Source organism: Delphinapterus leucas, chromosome 1 (assembly GCF_059928025.1).
Source record: "Delphinapterus leucas isolate spDelLeu-1000000601 "Yukka" chromosome 1, BTC_Dleu_Yukka2, whole genome shotgun sequence".
In the NCBI taxonomy this organism is placed as follows: domain Eukaryota; kingdom Metazoa; phylum Chordata; class Mammalia; order Artiodactyla; family Monodontidae; genus Delphinapterus; species Delphinapterus leucas.
In genome coordinates, this window is record NC_143129.1 from 154,976,790 (window position 1) to 155,003,060 (window position 26,271).

The following is a 26,271-nucleotide window of genomic DNA, read 5'->3' on the forward strand; positions in this document are numbered from 1 at the left end:
CAGGCCTGGTCTGGTCTCTGGAACAAAAACATGTTTGTTCGATGATGATAATCCCACTCTGCACCAGGTACTTTATCTCATTTAGTCCTTCACCATTGTTATCCCCAGTTTAGAGGCACAGAGAGGTCGAGTCACTAGCCCAAGGTCACACATCCAATTAGCGGCACATCTGAGATTTGAATTCAAGCCTATATGACTCCAAGACACCTGCCAGAAACAGTTCACATTGATATAGTTGGGGGCCTTGTCAAGAGCAGAGTCAGTGGGGTGGCAGGGGCCAAAGCCAGACCAAAGAAGGTCAAGGAGCAAGAGGTGAAAAAGTGGAAAGCAGAGTAAAGTGACTACTTAAAGAAGACTGGGGACTTCCCTGGTGGTGCAGTGGTTAAGAACCCACCTACCAATGCAGGGGGACACAGATTCGATCCCTGGTCCGGGAAGATCCCCACATGCTGCGGAGCAACTAAGCCCGTGCGCCACAACTACTGAGCCTGTGCACCTAGAGCCTGTGCTCCACAAGAGAAGCCACTGCAATGAGAAGCCCATTGCGCACTGCAATGAAGAGTAGCCCCTGCTCGCCCGCAACTAGAGAAAGTCCACACAGCAACAAAGACCCAACACGGTCAAAAAAAAAAAAAAAAAAGAAGAAGAAGATTGGCTGTGATGGGGAAGATAAAGAGAAGATGGCACCTGGAGGACGGGTTGAAGGGAGGTTTTTACATTCTTGTTTCTTTTTTTTTTTTTTAAGATTTATTTATTATTTATTTAATTTATTTTTGGCTGTGTTGGGTCTTAGTTGCGGCACACGGGATCTTTGTTGAGGCGTGCGGGATCTTCGTTGTGGTGTGTGGGGGCTTCTGTCTGGTTGTGGCGTGCGGGTTTTCTCTCACTAGTTGTGGCGCACAGGCTCCAGGGCACGCGAGCTCTGTAACTGTGTCACAGGGGCGTAGCTGCCCCACGGCATGTGGGAATCTTAGTTCCCTGACCAGGGATAGAACCCGCGTCCACTGCAGTGCAAGGTGGATTCTTTGTCACTGGACCACCAAGGAAATTCCTAGTCTTGTTTCTCTTTTTCCTAAAATGTGAAAGATAATATTTATTTATTTATTTAATGCTGATGGGAAGGAGCCAGCAGAGGGAGAAGGTGCTGATCCAGTGGAGAGAAGAGGGACAGCAGATGGGGCAGAGGGAAGGGTCTGGGGGACCACCAGGGTCGGGAGTGACAGCTGCAGGTACAGAGAGCTGGGAGGGCTCAGCCTTGCAGGGAGCAGGGAGGGGCCCATCTTACCCAGCAGCCCAGGGTCCAGTGGGCTCTGGAGGTTTTATGTAATTATTAAGAAAGTCACTCACCATCTCTGAGCCTCATCCGCAAAATGGTGCTAGTGATAGGGATCTGTGCAGACGAAATGTGATGATGTCTGCAGGCTGCTTGCACAGGCTGGACACGTGGTGGACCTTGCCTGTGGGCAGCCATCACCCTCAGCACCAGTAGTATTATCACCCCCGTTTTACAGATGGGGAAATGGAGGCCCAGAAGGTTAAACAACAGACAAATCACAGACTGATCTGGAGGAGAGCTAGGGTTTGATCCAGGAGTCCAAATCCTAAGCACACCTTACAGCACCCAGGGCCCCCCTGGAGGAAGGAGACGCGGGGACCTACCTGACTGCTCTTGGAATACCCAGAGGGGGTGAGGGCAGCCTTATTGGGGAAACGCACAAACCTGCCGGGGACCCGAGGGGTATGGGGACATCACAAAGGTTCAGGAAGCCTCAGTTTGCCTCACCCTTGCCCCGACTGCCCTCTGAAGGGGGTTCCGGACTCTCCCAGTCTGCAGTTGTCTGCAGAGCCTGTCCTCTCAGTGAGATCCTCTCAGATAGGACGGCCCTGCCCGACTTGGGGGTGGGGAAGAGTCTCCTGCCCACCCCCCTGCACACTGCACGCCCCTCCCCCACACCTCCAGACAGCAGCTCCCTGCTCTCCTTCTGCACTGCCATCACCCTCTCTCGACTGGACACTCCACCAACCTAACCAGCTGCGTCCCTAGTCTCTATTCAGCAGCCAGAGTGAAGCAGCAGCCTCTTCCCTGATCAAAACCCTCCAAAGGCCTCCCAAGATTTAAATCCCAAGATTTAAACTCCCGTCATGATGGAGTTCAGACCTGGAGCCCTGCCAGGTCTCGTCCACTGGATAAACAATGCCCGCTGCGCCTCAGGGCCTTTGCATAAGCCGTTCCTTCTGCCACAAACCTCTTAGACTACCTCTTTACCCACTACCTCCTATTCACCTTTCTGATCTCAATTTAAACATCATTTCCTCAGAAAACCTTCCTTGGTCCCCCTGCTGTGGCCCCCACCTCCACCAGCTCAGTTCTGGGTTTTAGGCTCTCTGGAGACTCCCGCCGCCTCTCACAGCACTGCTCATGGTTTGTTATGTACACGTGTGAGGTTATTACTTTCTCCACACTTTGGAGGAGTATTTAATTCATGGCTGCTTCCCGACAGAGAACAATAACCCTGAGTAGGGCAGATACCACGCCTGCCTTGCTTCTCCCCCGTCCCAGCGCCCGACCCCATTCCTGGTACAGGGGGGTGGGGCGGGCAAGTGAAGGTGACCTGACCACAAAGGAAGGCCTGCAGAGGATGGAGACCTCGGCCCCTCACACACCACACTGGGGAGGCCCTGCTGCCCGCTGGGGAGAGAAGCCCTGGGTGAAACTCCTGCCTCAACGTGTCAGCTGCAGAAACCAGAGGCTGGAACCTGCTGAACCAGAATGGCTGGGTGAGTGTGCCTGGGGGCAGGGCCTCCACGCCAAACAAAGAACCAGAAGCTGGGGAGGCAGCCAGGTATGGGGGGGGGCGGGGAGGGAGAGAGAGAGGAAGGGGAAGGCCTGAGTACAGGAGAGGCTGGATGGCGCCAAGGCCTGGGGCCATCAAGGAGGTGGACCCCACCACCTGCCCCAGAGGCTGGAGAGGGGCCAGAGCCCTGCCCAGCCCACCCACCCACCAGGCTCTGGCAAGACTGGCAGCACGCGGGCCCGGGGCAGGGGCTCCCCTCCAAAAGACCAGCCCCTCATTTCCCTCAGCCCACTCACCCCCACGGGTGGGCATCTCTCTTCCCACAGCCCTGCCAAGCCCTCGCCTCTCTTCACCAGGCGGACTTTTGGGGAGCACAAACCCTGTGCTGACATTTGTCTCCCCGCTCCCTTCCCCACACTCACTCCTGCTAACTTCTCCAGGCTTTCTTGACTTTTTCAAAGAAAAAAAAAAACAGCACCTGCCACAGGCCAAGCACCGTGCAGGACACAGCTCAGGCCCCGTGGCTGCATCACCCACCCAGGTCTGTGGGTACCCCCTTGCCTTCGTGCGTGCCCTGCCCCTCTTGTGCACCCTACTCTCAAGCCTGTGGGAGCCTGCTCTGCGTCCCGCAGCCCGTGGGCCACAGTGACCAGTCAGGTCCCCAGGCAGGCAGACAAAATCAGGTGACTTGACCATTCGCCCAGTACAGACCCAGAGCTAGTGTTCGGGGAGGGTCTGAACAGAACTTCTGAAGACCACATGTCCGGAGGGGCTTTTTGCCCCACCAGGATGTGGGCCCACCTCCCCTCCCCTAGCACACGGAGGTCGTGGGCTGCACAGGTCTTTGGGCAGCAGCCCCCAGGGGCATGCCCTGGACTCGCACAGGTAGCTGAGCCTATGCAAAGTGGGAGGGAGTGGCCTAAGAAAGGAAACAAGTGGGCTGGCCTGGGCGGGGGTTGGGGTGGGGGGCCCCCCACACCTCCCAGGGTCCAGCCAAGCGGAGCCACCTATTTTGCGCCTTCCCTGCAGAGCGCACATACACGCAGCAGCAAGGGGTGGTGAGGCAGGGGAGGGAGGCGGGTTTCCCAGGCCCTGAACAGTCTGATGAGCTGGGGACTCATTAATGCTGGCTCCTGTGACCACTCCTGGCATCCCCGGGAGGGAAGCCCACTCAGAGACAACCCTGGTTTCCCAGGGGACACACTGGGAGCCCCAGGTCATGGCCTAGGTTGGAGGGAGCACATACTAAGTGCCAGGTGCCTTGAACATGTGACCTCAGTTAACCTTTCCAGGTAGAAGTGATTATCCTCATTGTGCAATAGGAAAACAGGCCCTGAGAGAGAAAGCAACCTGCCGGAAGTTCCATGGAGGGCAGAGTCTAGCTGGGCCACCAGGTCCTGCCTCCCCAAGGATGAGGAGGAGGGCACCGCAGAACTGCGTGCAGCGCCCTGCCATGTTCCAGCTCCCCAGGCTGGGTGGGGGCGGTGATACGACAGATACATCCTCAGCTACTTAGGCCTCTGCCCCTACCTACATTCCTAGCCATCAGGCATCCTGCTCTGGGCTCCTGTGATTCCAAGTAACTGGACTGTGCTAAGCTGTGTGGGGACAAAAGGGAGATGGTCCTCATCATGGTTCTCCCATGCGCTCCAGGGAGAAGCCCAGGCCCGTTCCTGCTTCTTCCCCCTAATCTCATCTCATCAGGCAATGGCCCCCATTAGCAGATGCCCACTCAACCTTCAGGGCTCCTGTTTTCTAGGAAGCCCCCTACACCTCCCTCCGCAACGATGCTTATGTCACTACCTCTGTGTCAGCACCACCCCAGCACAGTGGACGCTGTAGTAACCCACACTGCGGGCTCCGAAGGCAGGCCTGTGTGGATTCTTCCCACGGAGCACCTGACATGCACACAGCGGATCAGCAGAAACCTCTTCCTGCTCAGGACCACCTCTGGCCCCACGAGCCTCCCTTGTGAGAAGCCACGAGCCCCAGCTGGGGGAGCCGCCGAGCCCCACGTGCCCAGGTCCCCATCAGAGCTGACTCGGCATTGACGCCGGGGCCTCTGGGCTAACCCTTGGCAGCTGCTTCTCTGCCCCCCCTTCCCTGCACTCCCCTCAGAGGCCAGGGCCCCCATTCATTTGTCTCGTTAAGAGGCCTATAGAAACACATTTGTCCGCTCTGCGCTCCACTGCTCCAGTCGTCAATTCTCTGGGGCGCCTGCCCTACCTTTTGCAGCAGCTCTGTCCACGTTGACTACTCGCCCCAGCTAGCAGTCTCGCAGGCCCAGCCCAAGCCTGGCCATGACGCGGGGGACAGATCCAAACGTATGTGCAGTGCTCCTGGGGTCAGGTCATCACAGCCCCCAGCCCATGCCCCTCTCCCGTGGCTCTCTGCCTGGGAGCAGAGCCCAACTCACCTAGTTCGGCATCTCCAGCTGGTTCCTACCTTCAAGACCCTGGTCTTTGGTCCTTAAGGGACCAGCACGGAGGCTCTTGGCCTCTGCTCTAAAAATTGTTCCGCCCTGCCCCCTGAGTCCTACTAGGGGTTCAGGCCTGACTCCACCCCTACACTCACTCATCTACCACACTCCAGGCCCTGAACTGAACAATGGTCTGACCCCTCAGGACTCACAGTCCAATGGGACAGACAGAGCTGAAGCAGTCACAGGTGCCCAGGGGAGCAGCACATGACCCAGGCTCCTAGAGGAGGTGATGGCTCCAGGTGAGTGGGAACTCATCAGGTGAAGGGGATGGGGAAGAGGGTTCCTATCAGAGGAAACAGAAGGAACAGAGGCCTGGGAGCACGGGAGCAACCGAGAAGTCAGCACGGCGGGGGCGTGGGGTGGGGCAGGTGAAGGATGAGGTTGGCAGAGGCTTAAAGATGCAGGGCCTGGACCCCAAGGCTTGATCCTAAAGGCAACAGGGGAAGAGAGCGAGGGATTTTAAAATGAGGGGCGACATGATCAGGCTTTCATTTTGCAACATGACTCCTACCATGGAACAGGGACTGGATGGTGAGGACAGAGACTGGAGACAGGGAAGCCACTAGGAGGCTGCTGCTGCAAAAGCCCCGGCAAGAGCCGAGCATGGCTTGGGTGAGGGCAGCAGAGACAGAGGTGGATGCATTCCAAAGATATTCAGAAGGAAGAAACAGCGGCACTTGGTGATGGATTAGATGTGGGTATGAGAGAGCGAGGAGGCTGGGAGGAGGCCCAGGTTTCTGACTTGGGTGGCTGGGTGGGTGGGAAAGCCATTCACCAGGAGAGAGAACACAGAAAGACGGGTATGTCTGGGAGGATGAGGGTGAGGGTACAGGTTCCAGCATGTTAGGTCTGAGTAGGAGGGAAGACAGTTATGCTCCCAGGATGTATTGTCTCCAAAAGCCCAGCCGGGTGGTCCTCCCTCTGCTCTCAAGCTCCCATTTGAAGGGCCTAAGAGCGTCCAGAGTGAGGGTGCGGGAGCAAGGCCAGGACTTCAGTGTCCAAGGGCTGGCTCTCACAAGCCTTCGCCTCCGTGCCATTGTCACCTACCCAGTGACTTCTACCCCAGCGGGGCCCTGCAGGCTCAAGCTCTCTCCCAGCAGCCCCAACCGAGCTGGAGATCACCCGCACCCCCTAATCTTCCCTGTTCCTGCTAGCCCAGCCCTCTCATCACCCGCACCTCAAGGCTCCCATTACCCCTCACCCTGCGCCCCAGGAGGAATGCCCTCTCCTTCTCCTTGCTCTACTGGCCCCACCCAACCTGGAGGACAAAGGGCGGGGCGCTCCAGTCCCACCTCCTCCAGGATCTGGTCCTGAATAATTAATGAGCCATTAGGAGAAAGGGTTTGGGTGGGGCAAGAAGAGAGCTCTGCTCCCAGACACAGGGAGAGCGGGGTGGGGGAACCCTATGGCCTGCTGACCCCTGCGCTGACCCCCAGGTTGGCCCTTTGCCACCTCTGGGCTCCGGACAGGATGGGAACAGCTCTGTTCCCCAGGGACCTTGGCTCCGACCTCGACCCTCCCCCTCAGTGTGCAGATTGGCTAAATCTGCCCTGTGCCCCGCCTCCCACCGGTAACCAAGCAGTGGTAACCATGGCAACGGGGCGGGCTGCGGCCAGTCTAGTAGTGCCAGGCAGGGGGAAGGGCGGCAGGAAAGGGACCAAAGTTCGTAGTTGGATCTGGGCAGGGGACAATCCCATCTCCCCCCATACACAGAGAGGGGCGCTGGAGCCCAGCTTCCTGTGGCCAAGTGCAATCTTCCCCCATTCTCAGGGCTGAGGGCTGGGGGAGGGGGATGCCCCTCTGCCTTGAAGTGGGGAGGGGAAGGAAGTGCTCAGTGTCTACACACAGGTCTGGCCCAGGGGAAGGGCTATGGTGGCTCGCCTTCCCATCTTTCCCTGGACCTGTGGACACCTCTGGCATCCCACTCACATGTCCATACATGTTCCTGTGTGCAGCCCCCCATTCCCACACCAACACTGACATGGCCCACACTGTGCCTTCTGCACAGGTCCACAGCGGTGGACACAGTACACGCCTGAGCACATCACTAATGACCACACGAATCCTGGACATGTCTCACCTCCACCCCATAAACAGGGTCACACTCAGACACCCCCCACCCTGGAGCACCTTAAGAGACATGCGGGATTCCACAGGATGCTCCAAGGAAGAACGGGCCTGGAGTATTACTTGGAGGGGGGCGGTCCCCAAGTGGGGGGGTCTCTCTAGGACAGAAGGTCTGGAGGTGTATCTAGCCATCCTGTCTCTCCTAGTGGCTGGCCTCATCCCCACTTCCAGAGTCCTGCTGGGAGGAATGCACCTTTCCATCTGCGAGATCCCATGCCTTGAGAGGTCAGACTTACTGTCGCCATGGGCACCCGCCACCAAACCAAGCATCACGAGTGCGGGCACGAGGGGCACCATCGTCCTCCCTGAGGCTGGCTCAGGGGCCATCCAGGGCTCCAGCACCGCAGCCAGCTACAGTCCAGGACAGTCAACCTGTGACAGAGAGAAGGGCAGAGCCAATTAGCTGGTACCCACCAATATCTTATTGCCCACATGCCACCTCCTGGCCCCCACTCACCACCAAGACCGCCACTCATCGTCGTTGACCACCCAGAGCCTAGTTCAACAGATACCCACCCCTTGGACTGTGCGATGACCACCCAGACCTTCCGACCCCTGTGAAAACCCAGGCTCCTTATCGATCCCCTAGTGACTCCAAGGATAACCCACCAGTCACACTGTAGGGAGAGAGTACAAGAGGCCCCCAGGTCATTCTCTAAACCCGAGTAGGAGGCAGGGACTACTGAGACCAGAGGATGTATAGGGATGTTCCATTGCAGACCTAGAATTTCCAACTTGCCTCCGTAAGAGAACTGGGACAGGGAAACAGGGTCCGAGAGACACAGAGACACACAGGTGGAGACAGAGACCAAACAAAGCAAGACCGAGACGGAGTAGTCAGCAGACCCACAGAGGCCAGGGACTCCAGAGTCCCTGGGGTCTCCTGTTGCCCCTCCTCTCCCCAGCAGAGCCCACAGGCTGGGCACAAGCCTCAGAGCACAGCCTTGGTCGTGGCAGACAAGATCCAGGTATCAGAGGCTTGGAGCCAAAGCCACAACCCGTCCGGGCTGGCCAGGACATGTTCTGGACAAGTTACACCCGCCCCGCCTGGTTACCCTCATCCTACCCAATTCCCATGGCACCTTCCCAGCCCTGGCCACTAGGGAAACCACAGGGAGGCCCTAGTGGCCAGGACTGGGGGTGCTGGACCCTAAGAGTCGACCTCACACCTCCTCGGCCCTTGCCCCAGTGGCCCAGAACATATCAAGGGGTAGGGTGCCCTTGCTCACAACTGCCATCCGGGCTGAGCCAGGAACCTGGGCATGGGGAAGACCATTCAGGATGGCCTGAATGCCCCCAGGCCTTTGCTTACAGGGCTCCTCAGCCAGGTGTGCCCCTGCCGCCCACTCCGCCCAGCACCAATGTGGAGCCCTCAGCATGGCCACACCAGACGGTACACATACACTGCTATCACTCTCCAGCCCCGGTGGCGAGCTCCCAAGGGTCTCTCTCCCATGGCTCCCTTTCAGGGGGCTTCTGGGGATCTGTGCCAGTGCCCACCAGCTCTGCTTACACCTTGCTCTGGGCCAGGGGCTGGTGCACAAAGCCCCTCATTAATGCTCTGGAGACACAACAGGGCGCAGAAGGGGAGTGAGTGACGGTAAACACACCTGGGGGCCCCACAGTGGTGCCTACGGGTTCTGGTGGGAGGGTGGGGATCAGACCCAGGTGCCAGCTAACCCACAACGGTAAGAATATTTGCAAGGAGGTGACAGGGCTGGTGAACAGGAAGAGGCTGGCCTCAAAGATGGCTCTGCTCCTCCCTGGAAATTAGACCCGTCTCAACTGGGACAGTCGAAGGTCATAAGATCAGAGGGCAGGAGGTGAGCAAAGGTGCTGGGACAAAGCAGGTACAACTGTGAAGTGAGGTAGGGGCTGAACACAAAGGGGAAAGGGTGGGAGATGTCCCTTGTCCCAAGATCTCACCGAAAGTCTGAGACAGGCTAAGCAACAAAAGCAAGCACACTGAAGCAGCATGGTGGGCATCCAGCCCTAGTTACACCATGCCTGGGCTTCCGCTCAGTGTGGCGAGACCAGGAGAGAGGAAGTCCCCAGCACCATGCCCCATACGGCCAACTTGGGATGGAGGACATGCATCACTAAGGCCCTGTCTGTCTGGGCTTTGTCATCATGGCACTGTCGTGCAGCAGTGCGACCAACAATAGAATTCAACTTCCCAGCAGACATCAGGTGGTGAACTGCCTGGCCAGGGTGTCATGGGGGTATGGCCCCTTGATACAACCATCCTGCAGCTCCTGGTACACATATCAGCGGTGTGTTACACCAAAGGACAGAGGCAGAGGGGACTAGTACAGACATCATAGGGTGCAACAATACAGTATTCACAGAGGTTTCACTCCCAGGTACAAGCAGTAAGGGTGTGAACCCTCCTCCCAGTGCAGACAACATGGGGGCATAACCCTCAGGAACACACACCATGGGGGACATAGCTCCCTGGTATGGATGTAAAGGGGATGAAGCTACAGAGAAGAGACATTAGGGAGGTACAACTGCACAGCACAGTCATCATGGGGTGAAACTCCCCAGTACAATGGTCACTGAGGCGTAATCCCCTGTAGCTGCCTTGGTACAGTAATCATGGCAGTGCAACTCCCAGGGAGAGGCATCACGGAAGCGTAGCAGTCCTGTCCAGACATCATGTGAGTGTAGACAGACATCATGGGGGTGCAGCTGCCCGATGGACGTTATAGGGGTACGTTATCATAGAGGAATAACCCTGTTATACACATCATGGGGTGTCAGTCCCCAGTACAGCCATCAAGGGGGTGTTAATTCCAGAGCAGACATCATGTGGTACACTCTTGGATGAGATTCTGCCCACGGGTGTCAGAGAAACTGGGCTTGCCTCTGGTAGCCCCACCCCCACTGTAACAAAAACAAGTGGCCGTGACTTGGGGACCCCAGGGTCCTCCTGTGTATCTGGGTCTGGAGTGCCTAGGATGCTGTTCAGATGCAGAAAGTAGGACAGACAGAGGTGAAGAAGTTGAAAACAATGTCATTCCCTCCCAGAGAGCTCTTCCCGGTGGTCCACGGACACGAGGACACCCAGAGAGACGGGGAGACGCGGGGACACACAGACATGGACACGTTCTCAGGGAACTACTCAGGCAACCACAGAGCTGTCCGGGCCAGGGCCTCTCCCTCACCAGCTCCTGGTGTGAGCAAGCTGCCTCCGCCCCAGACTCTGGGCACACAGCCTGCCCCAGTGTCAGGCGGCGCAGGCCACTCCCAGCTCCAGGGCCCCGCATAGGAGGAGTCCTGGCTCCTGGGTCTGGCCTCCGTCTAGACGCTGGCCCTGCCCCCACCCCAGAGTGCTCAGGGTCACCTGTGGGGAGGTGGCGGGAGGGGAGCAGGGAGGTGGACCGACGCTAGCCTTGCTGGGGTAGCTGAGAACCTTCTGAATTCAGTGCAACAGCGTTAAGAGCAGAGCGTCCACTTCCGCCCACGGCTGGGTGAGTCTGGGCTCTCAACAGCCGAGATGAAAATACGGCCTGAGCACTTGCACACTCGCTCGCCTCTGAATTGCACCGCGGACCATCGGTTCTACCAACTGACACACTTGGGCAGGAAAACAATTCCATACTGAACGATATTGTACAATATCATCAAATGTCATTTTTCTACACTCAGAATGGTTTTAATATACCCCTTTTCCTTGCTACATCAGTGTAAAGCTGCCGACTGCCCTTTCTTGGGAAGAGCTGTCCTTTATCCTGAAATTACGTCCTTGGTGTTAAAATGTCCTTTCTTGTAGGAAGTGATGGTGATAGCAGATACCAGTTGTTGTTTTTTTTATAATGTCCTTACTTGGCAAGATAAAAAATTTTGCCAACCCCATGTCTGGCCCCCAAGTACTTTTGGAAACTGTACTGGTTTGTGAAACTGAAGAGCCTGGGAATCACTGCTCTGAGGGAAAAGGAAGGAGCAGGCCCCACACCAAGCCACAGGATTCGAATACAAACGTCACAGAAAGGCCTGTTACACAGAGGCTAGGTCACCGCCATGCGGCCCACCCAACCACCCCTGCCAGCCTCAGTGGGGGGCCCCCCAGGAGAGACCATGTGACGCCAAACATGCGGGGGGTGGTTCCCTGGCTGGAGAACATCTGGGATCATTCTGAGGCCTCCTCATGAATATGAAAACACAAATTGATTTGTTTCCCTTGGGCACGTGTTATTACTCACAAATATTAATTAGTCTCCAAATACCACCTGTTCCTACAGCCTCCTCCCTGCTTCCTCCCCAGGCCAGGACTCTGGCTCTCAGGAGGCTGGGGCCCCAAAATGGGCATCAGCAGAAGGAGGGGTATCCAGGGCCCCAAGGAGCGGCCGGCGAAGGGGAGAGGCCAGCGCTTGGGGCAGAGGAGCAGGAGAGCAGGCAGAGCCCCGAGCTGTTCATCTTCTAACCGGTGGGCAGCTAACCCTTTTGTCACGTCCCGGACACTTCACCACGTGGCACTGCAGCAGTGGCCGGGGAAGCGGAAACAGGGCTTGTTACACTTGGGAAGGGAAAACCAACATGTTTCCAACTCTCACCAAACCAACCACCAGATGACGACGGGAATAAATCAGTCTCAGCCATGACCCCAGCTCCGGGAAGGGAGGCTGCGGCAGGCTGCCTTTGCTCCTCCAGCCAGTTGGCCAGAGTCTGTGAGCACAGCCAGGATCTGCCCACCCTCCCTCCCTCTCGAAGCTGGGACCTTACTTACCCTCTGGCAGCCCTCAGCTCTTTGGTCTCCCCTGCAAGAGGACGAGGAGCTTAGGAAGAGCATCCCAGAGTCTTGGGGGTGGGGCACAAGCTCCAGCAGAGGCTTAGCTCTGGGGACAGAAGACCAAGGGAGCCAGCAGAGGCACCTTCCTACAGCTAAAACCCCTAAGCCACCAGCCGTCCAGCCTCCTTCCTCTGGAGAGTGGAGCCTCCCTTGGGTTAATGTTCACCAACGTGGCTGCGTCTAGGCCTCTGCACCCACTCTTCTCTCTGTTGTAAAGAATGCCTTGTCCTGGCCTCAGCCATCTACTCACCCACCAGAACTCAGCTCCCGTGGCCTATCACTGTGAATCTTCCCTGCGTAGCCCTCCCCAGTTTCCCAGGTTTGTACAGCACAGTGAAGGCAGCAAGAAGTGGTGTAGAACAGTGCTTCTCAACCCAGGGTGATTTTGCCCTGCTATGGGACATTAGGCGATGTCTGGAGACATTTTTGATTGTCCCACGGGGATGGGGGAGTAGGTGCTACTGGCACAGTAGGAAGAAGCCAGAGATGATGCTAGACATCCTACAATAACGGGCCAGGCCCTACAACAAAGGGTTATCTGGTCCAAAATGTCAACAATACTGAGGTTGAGAAACCCTGATGCAGACGGCAAGATCCTTTGCCCATGTCACCTGAGGCCTGCTGCCCTGGTCCCTGCCCCAGAACTCAGTCCCTATGGGTACCCTGGGCCCCAATACCCCAGGTAGGCTTGACATATATTAGCTGTACCTAGGCCTCGGGATCTCACAGCGCCTTCCCCTCCCCCTCCAAGTCAGTCTTGCCTCCAGAGCTGGGCCGTACAGCACACCCCACCCCTACCCCTTCAACAGGCCATCAGCAAGTGGCCTCCCCAGAGGACAGAGGGCTCCAATTTCAGGCACCTTTTATGGTGAGGCTGGGCTCCCAGGAAGGTCAGACTCATCACCTGAGGACAGCCAGGTGAAAGGTATCTCCACACCCACCCTCCCCATCTGACCTTTCCAACCTGTGACACAGCCTTCCCGCCGCACTTTCTACATAGCCCCATAGCTCACCTCACCATGCCCGGGGTCCGGCCCCCAGCAGATACCCAATACATGCTCATTTCCCTTCCACGCCCAGACCAGACCCATCTCTTCCACAACCCTCTTCGCCAGCCATCATGCAGAACTGTCCAGTGGGCCCTACTGGGCCCTGAGCCAGAAGGCAGGGTGATGAACAAGACAGTCATGGGCTCTGTCTTCAAGGAGCTTACAGAGGATGGCCCAACCAGAACGCATCCTCCCCAATCCCACTCCTTCTCCAGGTCCCCTTCTCCGTGACAAGCACCACCATGATCAACCACCCAAGCCAGCCAGGCTTCCTCAAATTCTCCCTTTTCCTCATCCCACGTATGTCACTGGTCAATACGTTTGAATCTGCCCTGGCTCCACCCCAACCACTGCCGTGTTAGGAAGACGTCATCAGCGCCCATGTCTCCGGTGGGCTTCCTGCCCCTGGTCACTCCCTTCCAGCCCATCCTGCAAACAAACAAAGGCCCCCTTTCAGCTTACAAAAATGCATATCTGATCAAGCCCCTCAGCTCTGTTTGCTTCTTTATCCCCCAGGAGACATGCAGATAATGTTTCATGAATGAACAAGCAAATGGGCAACAGGTAAATGAATGTGTGGATGTCGCTTCTCTGCTTAAGAACCCTCAGCGCCTTCATACCACCCTCAGGAGAGTCTATAGTCTTTAGCCTGACAACCAAGGCCCAGCACACTCTGACTCCAACCTAACTCCCCAACCTCATTCCCTGTAACTCCAACCCACACGTTCTGTGCTTCTAGCAGAGAGAAAGAAGTGGACCTCAAAGAGACGAAGAAGGATGGGCCCAGATCCTGTGAGTACCTTGCTCTTTCTACCACAACCTACAGTTGAACGGAACAGTCTTTTCTACAGAAACATGGTGAATGGGAAGCATAGAGATCCTGGTGTAAGTCCTAGAATGTTACCCGGAAGCCTATTTCACACCTACAGCAGCTCACGAGCTGTATATCATTCCCCACCCACCTCCGTCACCCACCTGGCCAGAAACCCGGGAGCCATCCTCGACACCTTCCCTCCCTCATGCCCCACATTCAACCCTTCACCATGTCCTGTCTACTTGGCTTCCCTAAATAACACTCAAATCCCTTCTCTCCACCTCCATCACCGCCTTCCTGGTCCAGGCCTCCATCACCTCTCTGCCACACGCACACTGGATCATGTCACGCCACTAGTGACAACCCTTCCACAGCTCTCCACTGGCCTAAGTCAAAATCCAAGCTTCGGGCTTCCCTGGTGGTGCAGTGGTTAAGAATCCGCCTGCCACTGCACGGGACATGGGTTCGAGCGCTGGTCTGGGAAGATCCCACATGCCACGGAACAACTAAGCCTGTGTGCCACACAACTAAAGCCTGCGCGCTGCACAACTACTGAAGCTCGCACGCCTAGAGCCCGTGCTCCTCAACAGGAGAAGCCACTGCAATGAGAAGCCTGCGCACCGCAGCAAAGATGCGGCAACCAGAGAAAAGCTTGCGCACAGCAACGAAGACCCAATGCAGCCAAAAATAAATAAATAAAATAAAATAAATTAAAAAAAAAAAATCCAAGCTTCTTGGCCTGGCCCTCGGCACCCCTGTCCGGCCACAACCTGGGGGACACTCACCAGGACTCTGACTGCTCACGCCCGTCACTCTTGGACAACCAGCACTGAGGGCAGGGCACTGGGGCCTCCGCTCCTTCCTGGAAAGAGAGAAAAGGATAAGGAAACATTAAGAATTTCATTACAGCAGAGCAGGTATTGACACAGAAAGATGTTCAAAATTTGCTGTTTACGAAGGGGGAAGAAAAAGCAGGTTATGGAACTGTTCCTGCAGGACGAGCCCCATTTAGAAAAATGCCCATCTCTTCACTTCATTTACTCACTTCTTCCATACTCCTGAGCACCTACCACGTGCCAGGCTTTCTGCCAGGCACCCTGCATATAGCCGTGAACAACACAGACCAAGTCCCTGACCTCAGCAGAAAAACTTGTGTCCAAACTCCTCAGCACCACCCTCCAGCATGGCAGTCGGCGCCACCCACCTCTGTAGCCCAACCTGGCCACGCTCCCTCTCACCAGCCAGCCAGCCAGCCGGCCTGCCCGAAAACTTCCTCTTCTGGTCCTCAAATGTGCCATCCTCTTGCAGTCTCTCAGCCTTGCCCGGGCCCTATGCCACTGCCTGGACCGCACTCCTCACCTCTTCTAGCCAGTGACCCCTCAGATCTCAGAGCCAACAGCATTTTCCAGGATGTCCTGGACTACACGCCTGGACCTTGCCTTGGAGTGGTGACCACGACATGATTGATATGATTTATTTATTTACACAACTGCCGAGTGGCCGCTGAGTCACAACCATAAGCTCAGTGCGTGCCGGCTCACCTCCGTGTCCCCAGCACCCAGCAGAGAGCCGGCACATAGTAGGTGCTCCATCAAGATATGCTGACTGAGCAGATGAACGCGCAAATGAGCTCGCAGAAAACAGCCCAGCCTGGGAGGACCGCGCCACCACCCGTGCAGCCTTCAAAGAAGCTTCAGAAGCAATATTTATTTTTGCCTCTCTGCTGCTCTATAATTTTTAAAATGAAGGTGTGCCACTGGACGCCTCCTCCGCTGGCACACACAGGGCGACAGAGCCCGGCACCTTCCTTCCAGGACAATTACTGAGCTCCCACCAGCGTGGGCCCCGTCCTGAGTGGGGGCAGGGGTCGGACACACCCACACCCTCTCACCTGGCACCTGGGAACCAGCCTCGCTTGAGACCAACCGCGTCTGCAACACAGGGGAGGTCCTCGTGCCTGAGCATGGCCAGGACAGGCCTGGCCAACCCACGACCACCCGCGCTGACCCTGCAGCCCACACCCTTCCCGGCCTCCATCACCCCTCCCCCCACAGCTCACAACCCAGGCCTCAGGATGGCCGCAGGCTTCCGTCTCCCAGCCCCCCAGCTTCTCCGCAAAGTTCCCTGTGGCCTCCCCGCTCCCAGCACACAGGCTGCCGGGTGGGTCTGGCCAGACAAACCAGCTTTCGTGTCCCAAACTCAAAGGCCCGTTTGTCCCGCGCGACGCCTGCCGGGGCCTCACAGGGCCAGATGTGAGGCTGTCAGCTCTACCGTTGCTCAGGGACCCTGGGGCAGAGGGGCAGAGTCTGAGGTAGAGAAGGGGGAGGGTCCCCCAAGCCAGTTGCCCTCCTGCCACGCCTGAGGCCACACCAGGAGCACTGGGCTTGGCACCTGGACCCAAGCTGAGCAGAAGCCACACCTGGATAGAGGGATGTGCCCCAGATGGCCTGGAGGTGGGTCAGGGAACAGACATAACAGGCACAGAACCCTGCACCTGGAAAGACCCTACAGCACAAAGAGGATTCTAGAAGAGCCAGATCAGCACCTGGAACCACCAGTGTCCCAAATAACCCAGGAGGGCAATCAGAACCACCTGTCAGAGTCACCAGCAGCAGCTCCCAGAAGCACCCCAGACACAGCAACAATCAGGGCTGCCGGGTGTGCCCAGGAGACCAACTAGAAATCTACTCAGGAACGGCCTGACCGGTACCGGACCCAAGTTAGGAATCACTGCTTGGCACCCACAAAGGCCTCATAAGGGGTGAGGTTGGCAGCCATGACCAAGATCAGGTAAGCAGGCCTTGGCACCAAGCCGGAGCTGGCCCCTGGCAGGGCTCTCCGTCATTTGCCAAGCCTGGAACCTGGCCTGACAGCGGGACGAGGAGTAAGCTGAAATCTAGAGGAGCACGGACGCCCCTCTAGAGCAGCCCTGGTAGCTGCACCAGAACAGTCCCCAGAAACAGCTAAAACACTGCCGAGGAGCCCAAACCATTGTTCTCAGATCTGGAGGTTGCGGACACAGAGTCTGGGTGCATCCGGACCTCAGAGGCAGACACCCCACTAGAGGGCCCAGGGCCCAGGGTGGGTAGGGGGGACAGGGAACCCAACACACCAAAGCTGCTCCTTCTCAGAACCCCCTTCCACCCACTCCCAATGTGGGGTCTCTTCCCCAGGGCTTCATCCTCTAGTCTTCTCACACCAGCCCACCTGAAGATCAAATACACCTGAGCAACACACACAATCCCAGCGATGACATGAGGGCTGAGGGCTGGCCACTTAGGTTAGGTGAGCCAGCTAACCAAGCTCAGAATTGCAGCTACTTTAGGTGAGCAGGTGCCCAAACCTTAACAATGTCTAGTTTTTAAAGCCGCTCCCACTGAGATTCTGATGGGGATGGGTTTGCACCTCGCCCTTTGAGGATTATTACAATAACAACTGCTAACACTGAGATGGCAGTGCTTATTAGATGCCAGGCCCTATTCTAAGAACCTTCTGCACATTAACTTCAATCCTCACAACAACCCTGTGAGACACGGAATTCTGTTATACCCACCTGACAAGTGGGAAAACTGATTTAGAGATGTTAAGCCACTTGCTCAAGGTCACGCTGCTATTAAGCGGAGTTGAACCCAGCGGTTTGAAACTAGAGTCTGCGCTCCTCACCACTGACGTTGTTTTCTCTTGAACACAGCTCTACACCCTCTCGTATAACTCTCCATCCTTCCTCTGGCGCAGACCTCTCTCCCCAACTCCAGATCCTCACACACAACCACCTCCTAAAAGTCCCCCACCCGACCCTCAAATGCTCCAAGCATCTCAAAAATAACATGTCCAACCCTGAGCTCATTCATTATCTGTGCCCCAAATCTACCTCTCATCCTCAAGTCCCCAGCTCAGTAAAGGCCTCACCCACTCACTCCCAGGAACCTGGACCCCTTCCTCTTCCTCACCCCCACATCCAATAAATCATCCTGCCCTAATAAATGTGCCTTCTAAATGGCTCCATGCTACCAAGCCACAATTCTCTCTCACCTGACTTACTTGTACCCTTCTCCTCACTGGGTATCCTGTCTCCATTTACTTCCCGTAGCCACAGAATCCTCTTCCAGAAGCATGAATCTGATCATAGCACATTCCACACCACACACACACACACACACACACACACACACACACACACACGCACACCCTCAAGCTTTAATTCTTTGATATCTCCCTTTTGTGTTCTCACAGTAAAGTTACAGTAACTTAACAGGGCAATAGAGATCCTCTGTGATTTGCCGTATCTCTGAACACGCCACTAGTGATAAGATCTCTGAGTGTTTAGTCATACTGTTTTCTTTCCTGCCTAGAGTGCCCTTTCTTCAATTGGAAAACTCCTATTCATCCCTCAAAACGCAATTCAGATAGCCCGTTTTCTTGGTCTTCTTTGAGACTCATCTCTCCTTGACCTCTAAACTCTCCCCTGCCTCGTGGTGAACTCCCCCAATCTTGTAACCTCAGCTCAGAATTGCGGCTGCTTTAGGTGAGCTGTTGCTGAGCTCAACCTCAGCAGCTCCTAAGGGGTGGGCTGCCTCTTCTACACAGTTGTTAGTTCCACAGGAAGCATGGCAGCCTGGCTGAAAGTGCCTAGACCAAAGTCTGGCACACACTCGGCAATCAATAAGAGGTTACTGAATTGCTCTGCCTTCCCATGATGCAATCTGTTCCCTCCGGGACCATAAGCTCCTCAAGGGCAGGGCCCTGGCTGCAAGCTTGGCCCAAGAACACGGCAGTGTCAGTCACATGGGAAGCGACCGCCACTGCTGCTGATACACTGCCACACAGTCCCCTTAGATTCTCACGACAGCCTTGGGAACTGGCCAGGGTTGGATTACCTCTCCCATTTTACAGGGGGTGAAACTGAGACTCAGGGAGGAAGGGATCTCCTCAAGCTCTCAAACTGGAAAATGAAGGGGCTGTAGTATGTGTCACAGCCTCTGTAGGAAGAGGTCTGGGTCCCATCTCCCTCTGACTAAGGGCCCTCAGTACTGGACTCCTACAGTTAGGACTGATGGGAGAAAGAGTGGAGGGAGCGCAGACAGCCAAGGCCAGCATTTTGCTACACATCAGTAACAATTCCCAAGAAAAGTAGCGAGTCTACTCTTACAGCAACCGCCCCACCCCCCCACCCCAACCGGTTCACCAGCACCCAAATCCAGCCTCCTCTCCTAGAAGCCCTGGACACCACACCCACCCTCACTACACGCACAAGGTTGACAAGAGAGGAGGCCAGGAGCTGCAGGCGGAAGGAGGGAGGAAGGAATTGTATGAAAACAACTTCCTTGTTAAAGGAAATAAAAGAGGGAAGAGGAAGAGCAAGTGGAAAAGAAAACAGAACTACAGAGACATTTCAAATGTCTCTGAGCGAGCAAAAATGTGCGAGAAAGTGTGTGCACACGATTCCCTGGTGGCACAGTGGTTAAGAATCTGCCTGCCAATGCAGGGGACATGAGTTTGAGCCCTGGTCCGCGACGATCCCACATGCCGTGGAGCAACTAAGCCCGTGCGCCACAACTACTGAGCCCGTGCGCCACAGCTACTGAAGCCCACACGCCTAGAACCCGTGCTCCACGACAAGAGAAGCCACCACAAGGAGAAGCCCACGCACCGCAACAAAGAGTAGCCCCCACTCGCCACAACTAGAGAAAGCCCGCGCACAGCAACGAAGACCCAACGCAGCCAAAAATAAATAAATAAACGTATTAAAAAAAAAAGAATGCATGAGACTGCAAGTGTGCACGCACCCTCCCTGGACGGGTGCAGTGAGAGCACAAGCAAGCACACAGACCGGTAAATGGGTGTGCAAGCACAGCAGATTTCTGAGCTCTGGCTGCCATGCAGGCCCAAGCGTGCAAGTGTGAGGGCACTCAGGAGACAAGTGGATGTGGAGTGGGGGTGAGGGGTGGGAGGGTGAGCTGAGTGTGGAAATGAGAGGGCTGTGAGTGTGTGGCCTGGGCCTGGGGCTGCGGATGTGGAGGGCTGCGCCTGGGGAGGTACCCCTGCTCCTTCTTGAAGCCCTGGGCTCATTCATATAATCAGTGAAAAACGGGGATTTTCCTGCCTCCTGAAGCAGGTGCTGATAAGGAGCCAAGCATAGAATTTCCCGAGATTTTCTGACAGAACCCTGCTCTGGATCCCAATGGATCCCTCATGCCTCTCAAAGGATCCCTTAGCAGATCTCCTTCCTTCTCAGGGGATCCCTCACCATTGAGGATCCCCCTGGAAGCATCAGCCGTTGATCCTTCTCCAGGCCTCACACCCCAACGCACTTCTCGGGATTCTCTGGCCAGATCCCGCACCAGGTCACTCTGGATCCCTGCCCCCATCTGCTCAGGAGCCGAAGTGGAGCCTTCATCACCAGCACACAGCAGTCCATCCTCCCAGGCCTGCCCCGCTGCCCCCAGGGGAATCCAGAGGACCACCTCCTCCCTCCCCTCCTGCCAGCAGCCTCCCTTCCTTTTCACAGCTCAGACAGGTACCAGGCTCCCACCCACCAACCTGCTCCAACTCGGGGCCCTGCACTGGGGGTGGGGGGGTGTTGAAAACGGAAGAAAAACTAGCCCCTCCCCCACCCTGGGGTGGAAGAACCAGAGGGGCAGCATTCCAGAGAAACGGTGAGGAGGCCAGCCAGCAGAGGGGCGGCAGAGACTCCAGTCAGTGGGAGACAGAGACACCAAGAGACCAGCGAGAGACACGACAGAGACCCGGGAAGGGAGACCCAGGGATGGGGGAGGGAGCACAGAGAGACCTGGGAAGAGAGAAAAGACACCCGGGGAGAGCACAGAGAGACCCGGGGAGAGAACACAGAGACCTGGCAAAGAGCACAGAGAGCCGGGAGAAAGAACACAGAGACCCAGGGAGAGAGAACAGGGAGACCCCGAGAGAGTCGCAGCCAGCTGAGGGACTCCGGGATTACTGGGGCGGGGGAGGGGGGGTGGGGATAAGGCTGGGAGGCCGTGACACAGGGAGACAGAGATACAGAGACGTGGAAGGGCACAGAGAGACACCGACACACGGAGGGAAACGGAGAAAGAAGCTGAGACAGGATCGTGGGCCAGCGATGAGGACCGCGGCACACACCAGCACGGGACGGGACGCGGGGCGGCGACTGAGTGAACTTTCCGGAGCGGGTCCGAGTGGACACGTCCTCACGGGACAGATCGCTCCAGGGCCTTCGGGTCGTGGCACCCGGGTGGGGGCAGGGACAGCCCAGCCCGGCCCCTCCCTCCCCAGCCCGCGCCGGCGACCCCGCGGGGTGGGGGATTCCAAACTCACGCCCCGCGCACCCCGGGACCGCACGTGCGCCCGAGCAGCGAGCGAGACGGGGGCGCGGCGGCTGCGGATCCCCCGCCGGCTGGGAGGGGGCGCCTGTGAGGCGGGGGCGCGGCCTGGACCCGCCCGGAGCTGGGGTGGCTGAGGGAGGTCGAGGGCCGCCCCCGGAGCGCGTCCGCGCTGGTAGTAGGGGGAGACGAGGCGGGACCCAGGAAGGGAAGCACGGATGCAAAAGGGAAACTTTGCGCTGGGTGGGGGGGCGCGGGCTGCGGCTCAGGTGCGGCGGGAGGGAGGGGGAAAGGAGTAGGAAGGGAAAGGCGGCGAGGGGCGGCGGGGAGCTAGCCAGCCGGCGGCGGGGTGGGGGGGCGCGTCTGCCGCGGGGTAACGCGGGGAGGAGCCGCCGGGCTTGGGGGGGGCTTAGCCGAGGCTGCGGGCGCGGCAGGTGGGGGCGCGGCCCGGCCTAATCGGCACCCCCAGCCCCCCGGGACCGCCCCCAGCTCCGGTCGGCAGACGCGGAGAGAGGGCGGGGGAGTGGGAAAGGACGGATGCGGAGGGGACTGGAAGGGGGCCCGGGGGTCACTCACCGCCTATCCAGGGGCCGTCGGTCCGCATGTCCCCCGCAAGCCGCTGGGGCCGCTGCTCCCTCTCCTCTTCTGCCGCCGCCGCCGCCACCGAATCCCACTCCCGCCACAGCCACCCGAGCTGGAGCCGGAGCCGGAGCCGGAGCCGGAGCCGGAGCCGCCGCCTCTGCCGCCGCCGCCACCGCTCCCGTCGCTCCCGCGCCAGCTCCAGCCGCGCGCCCGCGCCCGCGCCCCTGCCCCTGCCGTGCGCGTCCCCGGCGCCGCCCCTCCCCTCGTGCACTCTCGCTCGTAGAGCTGCTGAGACGCGTAGGCCCGACGAGGCCTCAACCCAACCCCGAGCCTAAACCGACGCGGGCTCCAGTACCGAGCCGGAACCCCAAAATGAGCGTGGACAGACCCAAACTCCCATACGAAGTCCGGATCCAGTTAGAGGCTCCCAATCCAAATATGAACCTGATACTACTCTAGGACCCCATTCCCTCGATGTGAACCTGATACTGAGACCAGACCCACCCCCAAACTCAATAGTAAGTCCAAACCCCTAAATGTGCCCCGAAATTGGCTCAAGTAATAATTTCAATCCGAACCCCTATATTGACCTCAAATACCAATTCTGACTCTAAACCCCTTTATCACCTCTACTTGATAGTGACCCCATCACCAACCCTGGTCCTTAAATGGACCCCAGTACCAACGCTGAGCCCTGATCCCTGTATGAACCCTAAAGTCCAATGGCTCCCTTCTTATGGACCCCAGCACGCTTTTCTGAACCCCAAGCCTTACATAAACCTCTAATACTGCAGTCCTAATCCCAGGTCAACACCAACACCCTTTCTGAACTGGGATTGAGTCACCAGACAAGGACCCTAATACAAATACCTCAAACCTCATCCATATGGGGGCCCATTTAAGACCCTACATTGACTCACCTCTAATGGTAATCTTGGAACCCAAGATTTATGAGACTGGCTTTGCAGAAACTCCACACAAATCCACTCAATCCCCATACTCACTCTCTACTTCTCTGACCCGATGTCAACCCCAGAGCCTGGCCAACACCTCAATATCTACACCAATTCCAACTGTGAACCTGAGTCACGTTGTGAGTTGGCCCCTGAGTTCAGGACTTGATAATGTCCCCCAAGCCTGATATAAACCTCAGTATTGAGTTTCTGACTCCTAATATCAAACTCAGATGCTGACCCTATAAATTTCTGGGCTAAACCAATAACTTACCTGAAGATTTATTCCAAGTCCTAACTCAGGAACTTGGTGAGCTCCAAACCAAGAGCCACACCTTGGCACCAAAGCCTCTGGCCCCAGACGTATCGTCCAGTCTGTGCCACACCAGCTGTCTCCTGCCTGCCCCCCTCATGAAAGACGGGGTGCCTACCCCTACTGCTCTAGGTAAGATGAGGACCCCTATGGGATCTCTGATCTATGGAGTCTCTGTGATACCACTGTGAGTCTGGAGGTTAGGTGAGAAAGTTTGGGAATTGTTGAGGCATCTGGACTTGGGGATCATAGTGTAATGTGCAGGGTAGGGGTAGAGATGGGGGTCTAGGGATCTGGGCTGAGGGGTCAAGTTCTGGTTATCACCTAATTCACTGCCTGCATTTGCCCTGGACTTGGATTTAGAAACGGTGCGTGTGCGCCCCCTGGTGCGTGAGAAGGGGATGGGACTGGCTCCAGTGATTCTGGGCAAACAATTAGATCCGGATTCCGGATGACAAACGGATCAAAAATGAACATTCCTAGTCCGTGGTTTTTTTATCCATTGGTAATTTTGGTGTACTGTGGAGGAGGCATTGCAAGTTTTGTGCATCTTTAGACGTTTTGGCCTGTTTTTCAGTATTGGAGTGGGTTTAGGCTTTCGGGGGGTGGGATTCTTCTAAATTTAAAAAAGTATGCTTTTTGGCCAGTCATACCTGCTCATTGCTGACTCGTGAAAACAGTTCCTCTTGGCTTCAATGGCCTACACTCTCCTCCCTGGCTACCGTTTCTCAATCTCTTTAACCATCTCCTGCTCCTCCCGAGGTCTATCCTAGGCCGTCCCTTCTTCCCCTCTGCCTCCTGTCCCTTGCACCATCTCTACCACCACCAACCAAATGCTGATGACTTCCAAATCTCTGTCTCCAGTGTGGGCCTTTCTTCTGAGCTCAGGACCCATATATCCAAGAGTCTTCTCCAGATCACTCCCCGGATGTTCGTCAGGTAAACTGAATTCACCCTCTCTCCTGCCCCAGATCTGCTGGCCTCCAGCAGTCCCATCTCAGGCAGCAACACCTCATTCACTCAGCCACTGGGCCAGAAACAGGGCATCTTCCCTCCTGCGCCCTCATCTAATGCAGCCTGCAAATCTTGAAATGTAAAAAGGGACTAGAGATCGTCCCAGAGGGAGATGGGCAGGAGTCGGGGATGGCGCGAGAACGAGGGGGGGAGGGGAAGAGATGGGAGAGAGACAGAGGCAGAGAGCTTCTGACTTTTGGGTTTTGGTTCACACAAAATCAAGTTGGTCATAAAGTCGCTCACACATAAGTCATAAAAAACGCCCCTTAAGACTTACTCTGTGTTGAATAGTGTCAGTACCCTGGAACCAATGGTACCTACTTAGAACCATCACTTCCTCCAGGGAGCCACCTCTAACCCCTGGCTGAGTTGAGGGCTTGCCTGCCCAAACTCTAAACACTGGGTGTCACCACCATCAGTATCTGTGTCTGTCCCCCCAGGCCCCACACCTTATAGGTTGTGGGTTCCTTGAGGGCAGGGCAGGAGGGATGAGCCTGCCTTGTCCACTGCCATATCCCAGGGCCAGTACTGGGCCCTGATACACAAAAGGTGCTCAGTACATATTTGTTAAAGGAATAAAAAGATAGCTTTTCCTCTTCTGTGCTCAGGGACCATCAGACATAAGTGACCAGGTGGGGAAAGCTCCCTGACCAAGCCTCAGAGCTCCTCCACACCTGGGGCTTCTGTTGGCCTGGCATGCCCTGAGAGGGGCTTGTGGTGTTTGCTGACCTGTGTGCCTGCAGCCTGGGCCTCAGTGGGTCTGCAGCTCTGGCAGCCTAGTTCCCTCTGTCCAGCACTGCCTAATCTGTGACCTAAATACTTGGAAGGCCCGTGGGCCAGGGGCCTTACACTCCTATAGCTGAAGTCAGCAGACGCACTCACTGCTGGGCCAACCAGCCTCCTGCTTCAACCCTCACAGGGACAGAGGGTTCTCAGAATCTCAAACCATTGGTCTCTAACCCCCTGCTCACCCACCTTTCAGTACCACGTGTGGTCAGGTGTTTGCTGAGGTGGGGCGTGCGATTGGCTGCAAGCAGCCTGCCCAGATCTCAGCATGCCCAGCACCTGGAACTGGACACAAGGCCGAAGTAAAGGGACCAGAGGCCCAGGCCCTGGGGCCACACAGACAAGAGCCTCAGGTGGCTGGGCCTGTGAATGCCTGAGAGCCGTGGAAAGAGAGGAGCCACGGCTCTGTCCAGACGGCCAAACTCTGAGCTCGGGGTCCATGTGGACTCAACCCGCTGCTCTGCTCCTGGGCCTAGCGGGGAGGGGCGGCCTTGTGCTCATCTGTGAAGGCCGAGTGCTACCACATGGTAGATCTGTGTCTGTCGGGCTCCAGCCCCAGGGGGCAGGGTGAGGGGAGAGCCAGATGTCAGCTCCTACTCACTGTTTACCCTGTGTCCAGGTCCCAGGCCCACTGGACACTGCTCAAACTCCTGACGTAAATACAACCCTTAGTCATCTCTTAGTTGGTCTAAATCAAATTAAATTCAGCTTGAGTCCCTGCCCAGCAGATCTGTGAGAATTCTATGTCACTCACAGCTCTCCTTCACCTCCCCTCCAATGGTCCAAGAATGCCAGGGGCTTGCACAGCCCCAAATATGCTCAGTCTGTGCTCCTCTTTGCAGAGAAAGGCTGAGGTCTATTTCAGGCCGGCGCTGCCATTGCAGACATTAGTCGTCCCTGCTGTGGGCCTCCCACTATTTGTCCCCCACCTTCAGGGCCACTCCCCCATCCCTGGCTCTTTATGGGGGTCTCTCCCGTAGACCCTCAAAGTTGCAGCCCTTAGACCTTGGTATTTGCAGTCACACACAGCCATTTTCCTGGGGGGAGAGGGGTGCATGCCAGGGTGGGACAGGGAATGCCCGTCCTCCTGCCCGTCTCTTCCATGATGGAGAATCAACTCCCTAGGACGCGGTGATGTTCTCCCTCTCAGCCCGTCAGAAAGAACTCAGATGCCAGCACCGCAAAACAGTCTGTGTACCATCTCAGGTGTGGAGTGGGAGGAAAAAGGCCCAGACCCTAGAA

The 26,271-nt window shown here is 56.7% G+C and overlaps 1 protein-coding gene across 7 annotated transcripts in view; it reads right to left on the reverse strand.

Annotated features, from left to right (window-relative positions):
• The window catches only part of PTPRF (protein tyrosine phosphatase receptor type F), an 86,705-nt gene extending 64,630 nt beyond the window's left edge, over window positions 1–22,075 (reverse strand). For 2 of the 7 annotated variants that reach the window (XM_022575485.3, XM_022575484.3), the window contains exons 1-3: window positions 21,958–22,073; window positions 14,845–14,921; window positions 7,641–7,776 (exon numbers count right to left, since the gene is read on the reverse strand). In XM_022575485.3, coding sequence (XP_022431193.1) covers window positions 7,641–7,731 — 91 coding nt within the window. In that variant the 5' untranslated portion in view covers window positions 7,732–7,776; window positions 14,845–14,921; window positions 21,958–22,073. Of the gene's footprint in view, window positions 1–7,640; window positions 7,777–8,143; window positions 8,384–14,844; window positions 14,922–21,957 lie in introns of those variants that run through there. The other 5 variants (XM_022575483.3, XM_022575479.3, XM_022575489.3 and 2 more) reach the window with 5 other exon arrangements.
• Window positions 22,076–26,271: the final 4,196 nt, after the last annotated feature.